We start from the raw sequence: 18,525 nt of genomic DNA, 5'->3' as shown, positions 1-18,525 counted from the left end.
TAGATTACACCCACAGCAACCATAAACATACATGTCACATTAATTGGAATAATCAGAATTGGAAGATCAGAGTGTTGTGAGGAACAATCTAACTCATATCTACCACCTTCAAAAGAAGAGGACCTGCGTCTGTGGTTGAAGGTGCCTGTATGAAGGTGCCTTACCATTTTGTGGAGGGGAAACGATCTGTGGAGGGTAAAGGCGCTGGTGCTGGTCTCCTTTCTACTAACATGGATGTTTTAAACTGAGTTCTTTTCACCACAGACGCAGGTCATCTTCTTTAATAAGGTGCCCCGCAGCACTCAGACGGTTTTGTGTTGTGTTGGAAAGATAGTTAGATAGCATTAAATAGCCTGTTGGTATGTTGGGTTAACACAGTGAGCTGTTGTATGTCCACAGCAGTAGCCTACTTCAGACTGCGTTCACTTTGCGCACAATGCTTCCATTAACCACTTGTTACAAAATTGACCGGGAATTCTAAAACACAAGTGGAAGAAACATACTCTTGAAAGTGGGCGGGGCAAAATACGTTGGGTAACTGGACAACTCAATTAATTTCAATACACAACTAATAAAGACATAAACTCTGTGTATCCATTCAGTTTGTATTGTGCAGCATTCAGACTGCTCACTTTTTTGTCTTTCTGTGGCTTTTGACTGTGGTTAAACGGTTACTTTCAATACTACTTTGATGTGTTTTTCCAGTTATTTATATTTTATTTTATTATTTTCATTTAAAACAGTATTTCGGCCTCTTTTATGGAAAGCTCTGCTGTGGATTTTGATAGCTGTTACAGAGCTCTCGTGTGAAAGTACAAGCATATATAAACAAGCTTTCATACTTGGCACAGTACAGAGGTAGTCCTATTAATGGTTATCAATAATCTTCTATACGACTCCAGTGTCCTGCATATTTAGCTCCTTCCTTTATTATACTGTCTCCAGTACAAGAAACCTCAATATACTGACTCGTCTCTCTGCTTTCAGCATTGCCAATTCAGCTCTTACTTGTTTTAAGTCCTGCATTACTGGGAGATATCCTTTTGTTCCTCTGCGGCAGTGTACACTGATACTGTTATGCAAGGTGTTCCCCAGGGATCAGTACTTAGCCCTCTCATTTTTGTTTTTTACATGCGCACTCTAGGGCAAATCATCCATATTTATGGCCTCAATTTTCATTCCAATGCTGATGATATCCAGATTTTTGTTAGTATCAAAGCTAACAAAGTCCTGTCCCCTTCTGCCCTACTATTATAACATGCTATTATAACAGTAAGCAGTGGAGGAAGTCTAAATTCTTACAACTCAGCAGTGGCAAAACGAAACTACTTCTCATTGCTCCTAGATCCCTGTTAACAAGAAACATAGACTTTAAGATTCTCCTTCTGTAGCTTGCAACCTTGGTGTCCTCTTTAATTCCACCCTGTCATTTGAATCTTATATTGAAGCACTGGTCAAAAGTGCTGTCTTTTATCTTTATAGTATCCCCCATCTGAGCCTTTGGTAAATGAGTGAATGTTCATTAATATAGTTTCATGGTTTAATACAATCCCCCACTCACACATTGCTACAGATCTACAACTTAGGTCTATTTAAAGCCCCAGACCAAAAAACGGTTAGCAGAGCTGCACCATTGTTTCTTAGTATTTTGGTCAGGAGCACAGGTATGTTGTTTTGAAAGAAGTGACTTTACTGGAGATTGGCAATAGACAGAACCTTTATGCACAGGGTGAACACTCATGTCGGGACAATGTCAATCGGGCCTATTGTTTTCATACAGTCTGTTTATAGAAACTGCAGGCTTTAGCTGTGCACAAAAGGCAATTCTGATGCATAAGGTGCATTTGCTACCAAATAACTGGGTTTTTAAAATCATACAGGGTTTACTAGGTTTTATGAGCTCCCTAAACAAGACATATGTGACCTTGCATTTTATAGTTTAAGGTGGTAGTAGCTGGTAGTACCTACAAGGTGTGCAACAGGAAGTGGAGTGAAAAAATGGCCTGAATTTGTGTGTCATAAGCTCACAATAATCTTCTACAGTTGTATTTTTAAAAAATCACAGTTCTGCTGCATTTGCATTAAAAAGCAACTTCAGCCTCTTTGCCAGTGGTACCTTTTGTTTAACAGACATTTAAATGCTTAGTTCTCCTCTCTGGGTTGTTTGGTCTCATGTTGGGATGTTCTGTGAGCATACATTTTTAAGTTGTCTATTAAAATAAAATTAAAAAAGCCTTTTTTACTTTCTTATGGCATTGTGTTATTAACAGACTTCTTTTTATGTCCCATGCTTGGAGAGTCCCCTGGCAATTTCTCTTATTGAACAACTGTCAGGATAGCATTCTGGCAGACCACAGGCCACTAACATTGACTGGTTGCATCTCTTTGCATTGCTCTGCCATTTTCATTGTTATTGGTTCTTGCACTGGCCATTGTAAATTTCACCCTGTATATTATGCCTCTGTTGGACTTTCGCAGCAATTACAGAGCCTAGATTACAGGCAGCTGCTATTTTTATTCCTTATTCCTATTTATGTAAATTTATGTCTGTGATTAAGACGTTGGCTGTACTCTTCATTGACAGTGCTGTATTGATATGTAAATTGTGCTGATTAGCTTGAATTTGCAATTCGTTAAGTTCAATAGCATATTCTTGACAGACGCTGTAGCAGGCAGATTTTACTAACACAACTTTTCAATTAGCTTTTTAAAAAGTAAGTAACTTGGCTGCTCTGCAATTATGAGGAACCTTACTGAACTTCTAAAAGTACGTATATAACAGAACAACATAATCTAAATGTACATCTTTCAATGTAGCCCTTACTATAACAGCAGCTTACTGTTTAAAGTTGAATGGTCACTCTTTCCCATAGAGATGTTTTTCTCTATTGTTATATGAAGAAGAACTTGCATGAGTCATCTCCTTTTTTCCCTATTCACAGAGATAAGCAGACAGCAGAGATAGGACTGTTCCAAGCTCTCTTCTCTTGCAAAACAAGATTAGTTTGTCGGTAGCTGCAGGGGAGTGACTCTTCCGTTAGATGCGGCTCTCTTCCATCCCAGTGAATGAAATGAAAGGCTGCTGTGTGTGGGCTTCAGGTCACCGTGGCCGCTGCAAGAAAACCAACAAGTACAATAAAATCTGACCAAGCTTTTCAGTACACCACATGTTCACGTATTTACATGTTACAAAACAGACACTGTGAGAGTGACTCCATTAAACCGATGCCGAAGGGACATGCTAATTTTTTTTTCATTGTTTTTATGTCATAAGATTGCAGTGTTTTGTCCTCCATTGCTTTAATTGTGTTCATTGTGTTCTTACCCAAAAAGAGAATAACAAAATACAAAAATGAAAATTACAGCCCTATTACACTTGCATGTGTCAGCATGTGATGGAGAGGTCTTGACAGGGTTACATATTTTAAGATAAACTGGTCATGACGTTCCCTATTATCAAAATGGAGAAAAAAGTAAATGAGCAGCTCATCAGCGTTTGAACTTCTACTCAAGAATACTTTCAGAATCTCTTCATGTGAACAATAAAAAGCCTGTATTTCTAAAAATGCTTAAAGTAACCACCCCCACCCTCCAAAATAAACATGCTTTATGTTAATGATGAACATCTTATATTTACAGGGACATGCAAGGGTTTGGGCATAGCTAAGTGAGTAGACGATGGGCATGTAGTCAAAGATGTAACTTTCTTTTAAGCAAGATTATTGTATTATTTCAATATTTCAATTTTAGAGTGAAAAAAGGAAAGAACCACTATGTAAGAGAGATTTGAGGTCTCGGGTTTAAGGTCTCAGACCTTAATTAGTTTGTTAGGGCTATGGTTTGTTCACAGTTATTAGTAGCAAGGCCAGGTGATGCAAATTTCAAGGCTTTATAAACACTTTCAAACTTTGTCCCAACAATCAGCAGCCATAGGCTCCACTAAGCAGTTGAAAATTCAAATAATAATTGATGCTCACAAAGAAGGTGGAGGCTGTAAAATGAGAGCATAGCATTTTCAGGTAGCCATTTCTTCAGATGGGAATGCAATTAAGGAATGGCAGTTTAAGGCAAGTTAAGGTCTGGGCTGCAAATGACTTTCAGGAGGTCCTGTGGCCAGATGAACTTAACAATTGACTGTGTTTGGCCACAATAAGCAAAGGCATGTTTGGGAAAACAAGGAGCCAGAAGTTACCTCTTCAACTGTTAAGCACAGTTAAGATGGATTGATCATGCTTTGGGCTCGCGTTGCAGCCAGTAGCATTTTTGCTGGTAGAGGGAAGAATGGATTGAATAAAATAACAGCAACGTCTGAAAGCAAACATCACCCCATGTGTAAAAAAAAGCTGTGATGAAACGAGGATAGCTTCTACAGCAGGATAATAATCCTAAACACCTTAAACATTCAGTCCCCCAATCTAAACATCATCAAACATCTGTGTATAGACCTCAAACGAGCAGAGCCTGCAAGACGGCCCAAGAATCTCACAGAACTAGAAGCCTATTGCAAAGAAGAATTGAAAGACTCTTAACTGGCTGTTAACAGCATTTTCAAGCTCTGATATTTGCCAAAGGGGGTATTACCAAGTACTGATCATTTTAGTTTGGCCCCTTTTCTTTTTTGTTATTTAGAAACTGTAAAAGATGGAAATAAAAAGTAATCTTGCTTAAAATGTTGAAAAAATGTACTACTCAGGGTAACAGAATTGTTTTGGGCCAGGGGTGCCCAAATTTTTGGATGCTGCGTTAAGCTTGAAATCTCCAAATTACATTTACTTGTAGTGATTTGGCATGACTGTGATTCAGCCAAGATTACAGCACACCTTAAATAGGCACTTGGAACGTTGTCATGCTTTTGCACTTGAAAAAAAAAGGATTTTCGTTCTCATTAGTCACGACTAACCGTATAATTGACTTTCTTGCCTTTAGGTCATTACGTGACAATAAAATCAAGACGCTTCCAGAAAACACTTTCCAGTCTCTCAGATCCCTGGCAGAGCTGTGAGTATCACAGGGTTGAGTGGATTTGAATTTAAAGCTTTGAATCAAAGGCAACACACCTGTGTTCGCTAAATTCACAAATGAGTACATTTGCATTTTCCCCCAGTTCAGTTATGCTTACTGAATAATTTCCCAAAGCCAGATGCTTCTGTTTACTACATTTCCTAACTTTTTCCTCATGCTCCTTTTTATGTTGCAGTGATCTGTCTTGCAACAGGATTACTGATCTCCCGAGCAACATCTTCAAGAGCCTGAAGTCACTGCTGAAATTGTGAGTTTCTGTCTTTGCTTTTTGACAGAGGTGCCACATGTTGTCAAGTCTAAATACACACAGGTTAAACCACAGAGGTTACTGTCATTTGATATACTATTTAAATCCACAATGTGTCCAAATGTTTGTAGACAATCCTGCTAATGAATGCATCCAGCTACTTTAAGTTGCACCCATTGCTGATCCAGATGTGCAAATGCACACGCACAGCTTGTGTAGTTAGCCTTGCCTAATACCAGGCGTAAGCTAGAGGGGTATAAAGCCCCCCAGCATTAAGCTGTGGAACTGTGTCCTCTGGAGTGATGGTGTTCCATCCATTAGTTTTAGGATGAGTTGGGGATGAGGTGGGGTTAATCATCATCCAACATCCTGACCTCACTAACGCTCTTCCGCTAAATCCAATCATATACCCACAGCAATGCTCCATAGTCTTGTAGACAGCCTTCCCTGGACAGTAGAGACAGTTACTCCAACAAAAGCAGGATAATCTCTTTTAATACCCTTGATTTCAGAGAAACAAGAAATGTGCAAGTATCCCAATACTTTTGTCCAAGAGTTGGGGGTGGTGATCCTCCAGCATCCTGACCTCACTTATGTTCTATCGCTGAATACAATCAAATCCAGACAGTAATGCTCCAAAATCAAGTAGAAAGCCTTCTTTGGACAGTAGAGACAGTTACTCCAACAAAAGCAGAATGAATTCTTTTCATATCCTTGTTTTTGGAAGAAACAATGAATGGGCAGGTGTCCCAGTACATTTGTCCATAGAGTGTATATAAGGACACAGTATTAAACAAACATTTAGGCACACCAGTCAAATGGTTTTCTAAATTTCTGAACATCCTCTGCAGATAACACACAAAAAGCCTGTCTTAAGCATAGGCTAATTACTTTTTATCTTTTTTTAACATACTATGAAAATACACTTGAATACTGCAGTGTGCCAAACTATTAAATACAGTAAATTTCAGCTGCTAAGAGTTTTGTATTGATTAAACAGTGGTTGAATGTAAAAAAAAACAGACATGGTAGTCAAGCTATAAAATGTTAAATATAACGTTTAATTATTATATTTAAATATTATATAAAAAAATAACATTTTGGGCCATTTTCCCAGATCCAGATTTAATAATTAAAGCCTAGACTAAAACAATTTCCAGTGTTGGTTCACTGTTGACACTTCAAAGACTAGACTTAATCCATGTTCAAATGGCCTGTCTTTAGAGTTAAGACAGCAATAAATATGCTTAATATGTTATTGCCATCTGTGACACAAAAAAATCTATTCTGGTATCATTAGAAACACAAGCTACAAGTGAGAAATTATATATATATATATATATATATATATATATATATATATATATATATATATATATATATATATATATATATATATATATATATAAAATGACAGCATGTTTTTGTAATAGCCAGGCTAGAAGTTAAGCTAGCTGAAAGCTTTATTATGATAAAATGCTTAAACTGTTTTTTTCTTTTTATTTTCAGGAATATATCTCACAACCCGTTGCTTCACATCAATGCTGGTCACTTTGATCACTTGGCTCAGCTTGAGTCTCTGTGAGTAAGCAAAAACCACGAAAAGCGCTTTTGGAAAAATGTTACCACCGCATTAACCACGGTGGACACATTTCCTATTGCCGTCATTGATCACAAATGTCTTTGTATTTCTCAGAGGACTGGAGGGAATTGAAATTCCAGACATCCAAACGAAAATGTTCCTCCCTATGGGCAATCTGTCTCATATGTAAGTACGGTGTCTCCTCCTGTTTTGTTATTTTTGGGCTTCATGCTGTGTTACCATCAGATACAACAGCATATTGCAATATTTGGCGTGAAAATATAGCATTGGTATGAGAGTGCTGAGAATTCCTGATTCCTTTCTGCTGAGACTAAAGGGAGAAAGGCTTTTGGTTTAAGCACTGCCCTCTAGTGTACACATTCACATCATGTGCAAGTATAGTAGCAGGCACCTATGCAAACGTCCACACATATTCACAGGTTGGTTTGGCCTCAGGGCCTCAATCAGTGGTGTTTAGATAATATACAGGATAACACCTTTAACCCAAGGCCCAGAAGCAAGGGACTCAATTCCATGTCCAGGCAGAAATTACACTGCTACACCAATAAAGAGCACTCAGACTTGGTTTCTGAAAATTATGTCAAGTAAAGTGGCTTCATTGTCATTATTTGCAGATGTACAAACATGATTATACATATAGCAGTCAATAAATACAAGAAATATGTATACAACACTAAGTAGTAACAATAATACATGGATATATCAAGTAAATGGATTGTGTCAAATCTGATTATAGGTGGAGGGAATTTGTTAGCTATACAGATAATTTGGGTACATGTTTATGTAAAGTGTACACAATGATCCATCGCATTATTTGTGAAGTTCGTATATGGTGGATATTGGAAAGGATCATTGGTCTAGCTGGAGATAGAGAACAGCAGTGTGTTCAGTAATCTGACCGCCTTAGGGAAGAAGCTGTTGAGTCAGATAGTGGTGAAACTGAGGCTCCAGGACATTTTGCCAGACAGCAGGAGGTTACAGAGTCCCTGTGAGGAGTAGGAGGGGTTGTCCACAATGCTAGTTGCTTTGTGGAGGTGGTATTGAAGCTGGGAAGAAAGACCCTGGCAATCTTCTTCTGTCCTCACAGTTTGCTGCAGTCTGAGTCCATGCAGTTCCCATACCAGACAGTGAGACAGTTAGTCAGGACTCACTTTAATCTCTGCTTGGAGGTGAAGTCACTGCTGGGCCTTGGCTGGTTGGTCAGGTAGTGTTGCGGTTCCAGGTGAGGTTGTCAGTGATGTGTACACTCTGAGCTCCCTCCCAGGTATGCAGTCAGGGCCAGCTGCCTTTTGCGAGTTACCTCTGGAAAGGTGTGTAATGTGGACAGAGTGCTTGGTCAGTGGGAGGTGGGGTTGCCTTCCTTCCCGACTCATTGTGCTCTGCTTCAAACCAGGCATAAAGGTTGTTTGGTATATCTGGGAGTGAGGATTATCACAGACGTGTAGTTTCATTTTGTAGTCAGTGATGGCCTGAATGTCCTGCCAAATGTGTGTCGGTGTGTTATCTGTGTCTAGAAGATTTCTGCACATAGTTGCACTTTGCTTCTCTGATAGCCTGGGACAGGTTGGCTCTTGCATTGCTAAGGGACGCTCTTGCCATTTGACCAAAACATTTGGAATGTTGTAATGAAGCCACAATTTCTATTAAAACAAAAACACAGAAGGCTCTGAGTTTGTGCTCTGTATGTAATTGTAGTCTGAAAGGGTCCGGTTGAAATTTTGATGGAATGGACACTGAGAAAACAAGGTGATAAAACTTTTTGACCGTTTTTGTCAGGTTAGCTTTTAGCCTAGCATGGATACCTGCTAGCTTGTCACAATTCTACTTCCTCATCGTTCCCTTTCCCAACAAGTGCCGTCAGGTAATGCTTCACTCACAAGGCCTGGCTCCCATAGCTGCCTGAGGTCTCACAGCACTTTCAAAATTCCATAATTTATTGCAGTCTTATGATGATCAATGCATTCACTAGTGTTCAGCTGTGTTTCAGATGCACATCTTGGTATCTGTTATATACAGATCAGCCATAACATTAATACCACTGACAGACAAAAAACATTGATTATCTTCATCTGCAGTGGCATCTGTCAATAGGTGGATATTTGAGGCAGCAAGTGAACAGTCGGTTCTTGACAGTAATGTGTTGGAAGCAGGAAAAATGGGCACAGCATCTCCAAAAACATCAGACAGGTCTTGTTTTTCTGTTATGCAGTTAACCTGTTATGCAAGAACCTACCAAACATGGTCCAAGAAAGGGCAAACAGTGAACCGGCGACACGTGCACCTAAGGCACATCAATGCAATCCATGGAGGTCCCAATGATCTGATGCTAGTGTCTTGGTGGCAGAAACCACAGAATGCATTCAGAGGTCTTGTGGAGTCCATGCCTTGAATGGTCAAATCTGTTGTGGCGCCACAAGGGGGGCCATCTCAATATTAGACAGGTGGTATTAATGTTATGGCTGATTGATGTGTATGCAAGTATAGGACAATAAGTGAATATTCCTGTTTGCTGTTTCATAATTATTTTTTACTCCAGTAAGGTGAATGAAGTGTAAACTTTGATGCTAATAGATACTTTAGTAGCACTGGTCATTTAAAATGACTAAATTGGGGAGTAAAAAATAAAAATGAACCAAATACAGTCACAGTAGAATCGCATCATAGCATCAGGTATCATGATAATATTGTACCATTGGGGATTCTATGACTCCGAACCATAATGTGTTCTAGATACTTCAAGGATTTTCAGTACTGTTCCTATGCACCCCACGTGCGGAAGTGCAGGCCCAACACTGATGGGATCTCTTCGTTTGAGGACCTGCTGGCCAACATGGTGCTGAGGGTATCTGTGTGGGTCATGGCCTTCATCACCTGCTTCGGAAACCTCTTTGTCATAGGAATGAGGTCATGCATTCGTGCAGAGAACAACCTACATGCGGTCTGCATCAAAGTTCTGTGCTGTGAGTTTGCCTCAAACACATACACTTACACACTCACAGCATGCAAACACCTTATTGCCAAGGTGTTACGTCTCCACTGTAATCTAAATCTACTGCATCGCAGTCTAATAGCATGATTACATTGAAAGTGGTGTATATAGAAAAAATAATGAACATTGAGATTTGCCTGAAAAGCAATTTTCAGTGTTGATATTAGCTGCAGCACCAAGGGACACGGGAAAACCCTTGCTCAGTGTGAACTAAACGCATGAAAGAAAAACCTTGGAATCAAAAACATGCCCATATTATGTTCATGTATAGTTGTTCGTAGTTGTATTAGGCTGGAAATCATTATTGGTAAAGGATGAGCTTAACACACTTCTTTAAAATTCAAAAAATGTCAAGTCAGCCACTGTCTCTTTTCGAACTGCCCCTGATGCAGCATCCCTAGACAGCCAGCGTGGCTCTCCAACCTCGATACAACATCTAGCAGATGCCTGTGCTGACCAACATCACACTCTGAGAGGGCAAGGCCAATTGTTCTTTCTTGGACTCATGACAGCATGACCCGGGATTCGAACCAGCGATCCTTGGATCACAGTGGCAATGCCTTAGTAATTCAACTTTTACTAACAATCCAACTCCATCCTTATCACCACAGTCAGGGTGTCCTGAATATTCAAGCATGGGGGGAGACATCATTTTTGATATCTGCATTTTTTATATTTAATTTTATTTCAATCCTATTATCCTCCTTATTATGTAGAACTGAAATGTAAATTATGGTATTGGTTTTTGAATGAAATTCTGAACTTCTCCTGAAGCACAGGATGTTCATCCTATGATGAACATCCAGGATGAAGCACTGAATGGTTAATGAACGCTGCGTTGCTGAAGCTGTTGCTGTGGCTAGTACCAGCTAAAGTTAGTAGCCTTCCCTCAGTGTGGTTGTTGTGTTGCTACTCGTGACATTTTTTTATAGTGCTAAAGGAGAGCTCCTTTGATGGTCTTTGTGGAGGGGGACCCAGGAAGAGAGAGTTAGGGATTCCTTTTGGAGCCTTGCAGACAGACAATAATGTAGCAAGAACAACCTACACCTGGCTTTTGCTGTATCAGTGTGGTAATAGTTTATATGTTATACTTAGGCTAGTGGAGATGATTTTAAAGTTGCCCCAAAATTGTACGTCAAATTCCCAAAAAGCAAAAAGCCTCGCTATTTTCTCTTCCTTTTCTGGAAAATGACCCACTTTGCTTCCCCTCTCTAATTGTGGCCTGCATGACGCCCTTGTGTGAAGTGGCATCAAATTGCTTGTTAGTAGTGTTCCTTTGGTTCCACTTCACGCCTTTCAGTTAGGAGGACAAACGCGAGAGGGTGGGCAGTTGTAAACAAATAAACACAATGCTGTCTAACAAGAGCAATCAAACAGACAGCTATTTAAAATCAGATTCACTTCAAGAATATTGTGAAAAAGAGAAGCAAAGGAGTCACAGTAGCGTTATACAGATCGGAGCACATGAGTGCCCTTTTGCTAGCATTCTTATTCAGGGCAGGTGTGAACCTCCCTTCCCTGTTTGATCGACTTTCACAATTAAAGCAAGCCCAGAAACTCAACTTAACTCAAAGGTTCGCTCAGCTAATATTGACCCAATGTGAAAAAAGTCCTAAGAAAAGACAGAGGACAGCCAGTGGATGAACGTGCCAGGTGGGTGGTCTTTTGCATATGTGGGTCCTTTCAGGAGCACAATCTGTTCAGACTTAAAAAGCAATAGAACACGAGAGAGAGTCCGCTACCATGAAATAACAGCACCAGAAGCTGACACGAGGAGAATTTCACAATAACACACAACCTTGAGTATTCTTTTGCTTTTATACAACAGTTTAACAGTTTTATATAATAAATAAATTGATCCGTGAATGTTGCTTTTTATATGTTTTAATTTTAGCATTTCCATCCACCACATTCTGGTTTCTTAACAAGCAGGGTAAGCAGGGTAGGGAAAACGGGGAAAATACAAACAAACCTTCCAGGCAGTGCAATACAGTGCATACAGGCAATATTATTAAAACAACCAGAGAATTCAGACAGTGAATTGCCTTTGAACTGAACATACTGAGTGTCAGTATAATCAGTCTCTATTGAAAAAGGGAAAATACAGCCATGGTCAAAAATATTGGCACCACTGCACTTCTTTCAGAAAATCACCACCTCTGATGAACATTTTCTGCAGTTACAAAAGCCTTTGTATTCATGTTTCTTTCTTTTTTTTGCATTGAAACAACACAAAAAGCTGAGGAAGTCCAATCTATTATCATTCCATGCAGAACTCCAGAAACTGGACAAAATTATTGGCACCTTTTCAAACTTGTAGAAATAATTGGATTTCAGTTATGGGATGCTTCCTTAAATTGGCAACAGTAACAGAAGCTGGCAATACGGAAGTCATATGTCTAACCAATTTAAATGAAGAAATTTGACTCAATTCTGAGTCGAGCATGGAGAAAAGAACGATTTGGAGAGCGAAGAATTGTCTGAGGATGTGGTAACCAAAACTGTGGATAAGTATGGCCAGTCTCAAGGCTACAAGTCCATCTCCAAAGATCTTGTGTTGAAGCATTTTCTGAGCTTTGTGCACAATGTAATTAAGAAGTTGACACTCTAAAGAACTCTAAATGGCTAAAGAACCTTTATAAACAAATTCAAATATCAGAAACCTGGGTCTCCTTGAGAGGTCGTGGGTCTGTCAGCAGGACAATGACCCAAAGCATTTTTCAAAAAGCACCCAGGAATAGACAAAGGTCCTTTAGTGGTCTAAAGTAGCCAGCAATAAGTCCAGATCTAAATCTCTCTACAGATCTAAAGCAGTAGTTGGGAGAAGGCGCCTTTCTGATAGACCTGGATTGGTAGAAAGAGAAATGGTCTAAAAGTATATGGTTTATAGCAACGGTGTTCACTGGAGTCGTACAGTGTTTGGTAAAAAAAACAAATTAAAACTTTTTTGTAGAAGTCTTCTCAACCAATCATCTTGCGTGGCCGCGTCTGCTGCTGTATAATGTCCGATACAGGCAACATTAAAAACATATGTGAACAACCAAAGAAAGTCAGATTCAGGTTAATATCTCTAAATCTCTTAGTCTCTATAGAAGCAGCAAAAATACAGCCTTGGCCAAAACTTTTGACACCACTTTACTTCTTTCAGAAAATGCTCTCCATCGCCATCTGAATGAAATGGCATAGTAAGAGATCCAGAAGAGATCCACTGTTGATGTTGGTTGTTTTGCTGCTTCTGGCACTGAATATCTTGACTGTGTGATGACTTTATGAAGACTACCAAAGAATTTTGGAGTGCAGTGTTGGGCCCAGTGTCTGAAATTGCCAGTCAAGAGGTGTAAGAAACTCATTCACAGTTACTGATTTCAGTTACATTTACATTTACATTTACATTTACGGCATTTAGCAGACGCTCTTATCCAGAGCGACTTACAAAGTGCTTTGCTATTTACCCAAGAAAAGCCTTAGCTAGTTAGAATAGACTAATAATACAAAAGATACCTCCAAGCTTAGACATTACTAAACACAATACACTAAGGCGACCATAGAACTATTCGCCCAAGTACTCTCTGAAGAGGTGGGTCTTCAGTCTGCGTTTGAAGACAGCGAGCGACTCGGCCGTTCGGACATCCAGGGGCAGCTCGTTCCACCACTTTGGTGCCAGGACAGAAAAAAGCCTGGACGCTTGTCTTCCGCTATTGGTTCCAAAGGGTCTGCCATCTTAAGTTAAGGGGGCCAATAATTTTGTCCAGTCCTTTTCTGGAGTTCTGTGTGGAATGATACGTCAGCTTTTTTTGTGCTGTTCCAGTGTAAAGAAAAGAAAGCTTTTGTGGTTGCAACAATGTTCTGGGTAGAAGTGGTACGTTTTCTGAAAGACGTGCAGAGTTGCCAATATTTTTGCCCATAACTGTATGTTTCTAGGAAGGCTGGCAATCGGAAAAATGTCACTTTACTGTGCTGTGAGAGAAGGAGAATAATTGATTTGATTCCATATAGCACCCAAGAAATGTAGACCACCCTGCCCTTGTCTTCCCTGTCAGCCTGAAAGATCTGTCTGGCCACTTCAGCATCGTCAGCAACAGCCTTGTCCAGAGAGTGGCGCTGATAAATCATGGGCACTGGGTTCTTGCTTTAGTACATCTATGATCTGCTGTACTGAGTCTGAACTTGAGCTGTCCATCAGTCTAATTTACTACAAGTACATTGCCCCAAGGCTTCCAGCGTCTCTACAAACCTAACACTTTTAATGTCTGGTCTCTAGCAAACAATTCTTTATTAATTAACAATGTTCGCAATTAACAATTTACTTCTTACAGACTAGACTTAATGTTTCCTAATGAAACATGCATGAAAGCAAGTACAAGTGCAACTGTCTTAAGGGGAAAAGCCCCTAGCAACTACAATTTCATGAATGCCTGGCAAGAACAGAGGTGGAGTAGTTGCCTTGTTCAAACATACAGTAACATGTTTGGGCACCCCTTGGCGAAAGATCTGTTACTGTGAATAGCTAAGAGAGTAAAAGGTGGCCTGTTTTTCAAATGGTGTAAAATTAAGAGGACATTCAATTTCTTTTATTAATATTTTAAGCAGACTGTCTTGGCGTGTTAGGCCAGACCAAGATGGATGAACACTCACAGAGATGGAATCAAAGCAAGCCGTTTTATTGACAAAACCAGGATAACAAAAAGGGGCAAGTGAGGCGAAATGAGCAGCAACTAGTGGGTACAAGTAGTAACCACTAAAACTCAAACGTGACAAACGAAGTGGCGAACACAACAAACCTGGGACTGGGAGGAGTCAGGAGCAGAGCAGGAGTGACAGGGAGACTAACGAGGGAAAAACTGAATCCTACAGGCAGGGCCTGGGCGATAAGGGTTTAACGTGAACAAAAACTAGAGCTGCGCTCAATAAACAACTGAGGAGAGCTGGGGAACCAGCCGCTTGACCAAACGGCAAGACCAACCTAACCTGAAAGAGCAGTGTGCCGCCACAAGCGTGGGTCGCCTTGCTTGGGCGTGGGTAACCTGAGAATCCGGAAGTGAGCGAGGGTAAAGCACCGGAGCTGACCTGAACACACCGGACACGTGCAAGGAACCTCAGGCCGTCCTAGAGGTTCCAGATGGTTCAATTCTCGGCAGAGAACAACAATGTAGAAGCTCCTTAAGTACCCCCAGTCCCAGGTGTAACACATGAACCAAACAATGAACGATTACAACTGAACACGAATCAATCAAGTGAACAGAACCAAACACACATGAACACAAATGAACATGAATCGACTTACATGAAGAGAACCAAACACACATGAACATAAACAAGGCGGAGGTCCTTATTTGGGCCTGTGGGTGGCGGCTCGGGATCGCCCCAGGGGAGGGCGTGATACAGAGTGCCTGAAACAGGCTTACTTTTTTATTACTATCTTTTACAGTTTCTAAATCACCAAAAAGGAAAAGGCCCAAAGGTTTGGGCTTCATGCATGGTCAGTAACATCCCCTTTCAGATGTATCACAGCTTGTAAACGTTTTGTTGCCCGCTAAAAAAATACATTGAAAAGTTTCTAATTGGACGAGTGTCCATCAGTCAGTTTCACTCAAAACCATAGACAGCCTCATAAATCCAGCAATTACAGATAGCATTTTCATCCACTAAAAATGAAAGCCAGATTACTGAATGTAACTACGCTTCATAGCAAAGCAGGCCGATCAACAACAGTGAATGGTCCGTTTGGTAGAATCGTATTTTCTCCTTCACCACCCTTTTTTTTGTTATTAAGTTGGATGAATATAGATTGGGATTATGCATACACTGATGTTAGATATATGGCTGCACATGACAAACCAAATCATCCAGTCTACCTTGTCCGTGTCTCTCAGTGGCCGGACAAGCACTAAAAGGTCACCCTTCTTCTGCCTTGGTTTAATGGCCATGTGGACCCTCCTCTCTTCTGACATCTTCTCTCTCTTTTGTTGCAGAATGTTTAGTAAAGGTAAATAACAGCTATTTTGCTAAAACCGTTGTTTGTAATATGACCAAGTGAGTCAACGCTGTGGCATTAAGAACCGCCCTTCGACTACTGTTGGCTGCAGAGCGACACAGATGCATATACACAAGTATAAACACACACAAAAGTGTAGGCCACTTGGGCAAGCTCTGCCTGGAACTGTCTTGATGCAGGACCCCTGCAGGATCCCCTGGACTGGCAGAATGTAGCGGCGGGGGAAGTGAAGAAACAGTGCTTTTTCCTCCCTTAACATTCATACAGCTGAGGTTCCCTTGAGCAAGTACCCTAACCCCATTTTCTAAGGCAGTGGCTCCAGATGGAGAGATCGTGTGACTTTACTGCCAGCAATGATTTACGTGCAGATCTGTTTGTCAGATCCATTTTTTTTTTACATAGAATTTTTGTCATTTGCCGGGCATTTTTATCCAGAACCAATCCACTTGTTGATTGTGTCACCTTATGGCTGTTACAAAGAAAGGCTGTTCAGTCTTAATTCAGTGATTTACATTTGCATGTATGGCAGTTTAGCACATTCCAGTATCCAGAGTGGCTCACAAAAGTGCTTGTAAAAATGCCACTAGGTAGTGTGAAGAGGCTAGGGCTTAAAGGTACCTCCTGCCACATACATGATTAATACCTAGTGGATATCCATGGGATGGATACCTAAAGGGACACCTGTCTTCCGACCTTCAGTCTGCATTTGAAGACAGCAAGCAACTTCATCACCATGATGAAAAAAAGTCTAGGTGCCTCCCCCTACCCAGTGCCCTAAGCCAAGGGTCCTGTGATCCAGCACTGTAAAAAGACACTGGTTAGTGATGGCCACATAAACGAAATGCCCTTCCCCATAGGTTTTGTGACAGCTGGGCTAATTTCGCCAGCTTGACCTCACTCTAAGTCATTGGGAAATTGCTCGCTTCGGAAACAAAGGCTATAATCCGAACAGCTGGCAAATGAGTCGTACTTATCAGCAGAAGCTTGTGAAACCATATTATAGCAATTTCAAATCTGTGTGGTACACCTGCCTTTTATAGCAGGGGGTGGGTTCCTGACCATTTTAGGTAGAGCGAATAACATTTTCAATGCTGTTGTCCTGTTGAATTTATGAGAAGCTGAGAGAAGTGTTTGCCGTGTTTGCTTCTCCCTGAAGCTGCATCTCATGATGCTGCTTGAACTGAATATTTAGACTGTTTTAATGCACAAGCCTGCTACTTTATCAAGGCTCGTGCTGAGCTGCCAGCCCTCATATCTCATAAATATATGTCCCCGTTACAGAGGAATAATCCAAAGCTAAGTTGGCCATTTATCAAAGCATGTTTTTAAACCACAGATCATACAGAGTGTGACAAGTGCCAGCATCCATTTGGCAGCCATCCTTGAAAACGTCTAGGAGGTAATAGACCGGCTAATTTGGCACGTCCACGTCCAAATGATATGTGTATTACTGACAACAAAGTGCACAAATCATCTCACGTCAGCCTTCCAGTCTGGCTTTTGGGTTTAGCATGTTTATAGAGCCGTCGTAATACACAAGGCTTTGGAGCAAGATGCCAGTGCAAGGTTCATTTAATGGAAGATGGGAGGTCTTCCTCTATGATTATCACAGCACCTTTGGGAACAAATACACTACGTACACACTGTAAACTGAAGGTTATTGCATGTAGTAGTAAGTAGTTGCATTTTGTGTGTAATTGCATGTAATTAGACGGTAATAATGCTAGGCCTAAAGACGAAAAACATACATCTGTTCTCCGAGTATGATTTGAGTCCTGTCTTCCTGCAGGTGCAGACTGCCTGATGGGGGTCTACCTGTTCTTTCTCGGGGTGTTCGACGTGAAGTTTCGTGGCGAGTACAACCGGAATGCGCTGCTGTGGATGGAGAGCGTAGAATGCCGCACCATCGGCTTTCTAGCCATGCTGTCCTCTGAGGTGTCCGTGCTCCTGCTTGCGTACCTGACCCTGGAGAAGTTCTTGGTGATCGTGTTCCCCTTCAGCCACTTGCGGCCGGGGAAGCTGCAGACAGGGCTGGTGCTTGCCTCCATCTGGCTTCTGGGATTTCTTATAGCTGCTGTGCCTCTGCTCAGTGACGACCTGTTCGGCAACTACTATGGCCGGAACGGAGTCTGCTTCCCTCTGCATTCGGACAGGATGGAGAAGCCCACTGCTAAAGGATACTCCACGGGAATATTCCTAGGTTTCTCTTCTTTTTGTTTGTTTGTTTTGATTATTCTGCTCTTATTTCCGCTCTTATTTTCCTTGCAAATGCTAAGGGGTGCAACAGTCTATGTTCATGCTTTCTGTGTGCTGAGATGCAAATATTCAGGTGATGTGAAGCGGTTCATTGTTTGTGTGCATTTCTTTACAGTGGTGGTGATCAGAACCAGGGATCATGCTGTCTAAAATACAAAAATAGCTGTTTTTAAACTATTCAAAACCACCATTTATTTAAATCACATGAATGACTTTAAATGAATTATCACTTAAATATTTGACAAATTTAGTGGTATTCCCATTCAGTGCTTAATACTTCATACTTAATTATAAAACAATGCATCTCAGAATTAAAAAAGAATTTCATTGAATAGCCTTATTAGATGCTCCCTAAATCTCCCACTAGCGTTTTATAGCCCAGAAATATCCAGTTGAGTTGGTTTAGGCCTTTT

At 40.7% G+C, this 18,525-nt stretch overlaps 1 protein-coding gene across 1 annotated transcript in view; it reads left to right on the top strand.

The window, feature by feature from the left end:
• The window catches only part of rxfp2a (relaxin family peptide receptor 2a), a 122,315-nt gene that overhangs the window by 101,109 nt on the left and 2,681 nt on the right, over positions 1-18,525 (top strand). The window contains exons 11-16 of the mRNA XM_072659121.1: positions 4,927-4,998; positions 5,198-5,269; positions 6,779-6,850; positions 6,966-7,037; positions 9,603-9,832; positions 17,646-18,056. Coding sequence (XP_072515222.1) covers positions 4,927-4,998; positions 5,198-5,269; positions 6,779-6,850; positions 6,966-7,037; positions 9,603-9,832; positions 17,646-18,056 — 929 coding nt within the window. The remainder of the gene's footprint in view (positions 1-4,926; positions 4,999-5,197; positions 5,270-6,778; positions 6,851-6,965; positions 7,038-9,602; positions 9,833-17,645; positions 18,057-18,525) is intronic.

This window comes from Salminus brasiliensis, chromosome 16 (assembly GCF_030463535.1).
Source record: "Salminus brasiliensis chromosome 16, fSalBra1.hap2, whole genome shotgun sequence".
NCBI lineage: Eukaryota > Metazoa > Chordata > Actinopteri > Characiformes > Bryconidae > Salminus > Salminus brasiliensis.
Note: the sequence above shows the minus strand (reverse complement) of the source record. Positions and strands in the feature narration are given on the sequence as shown.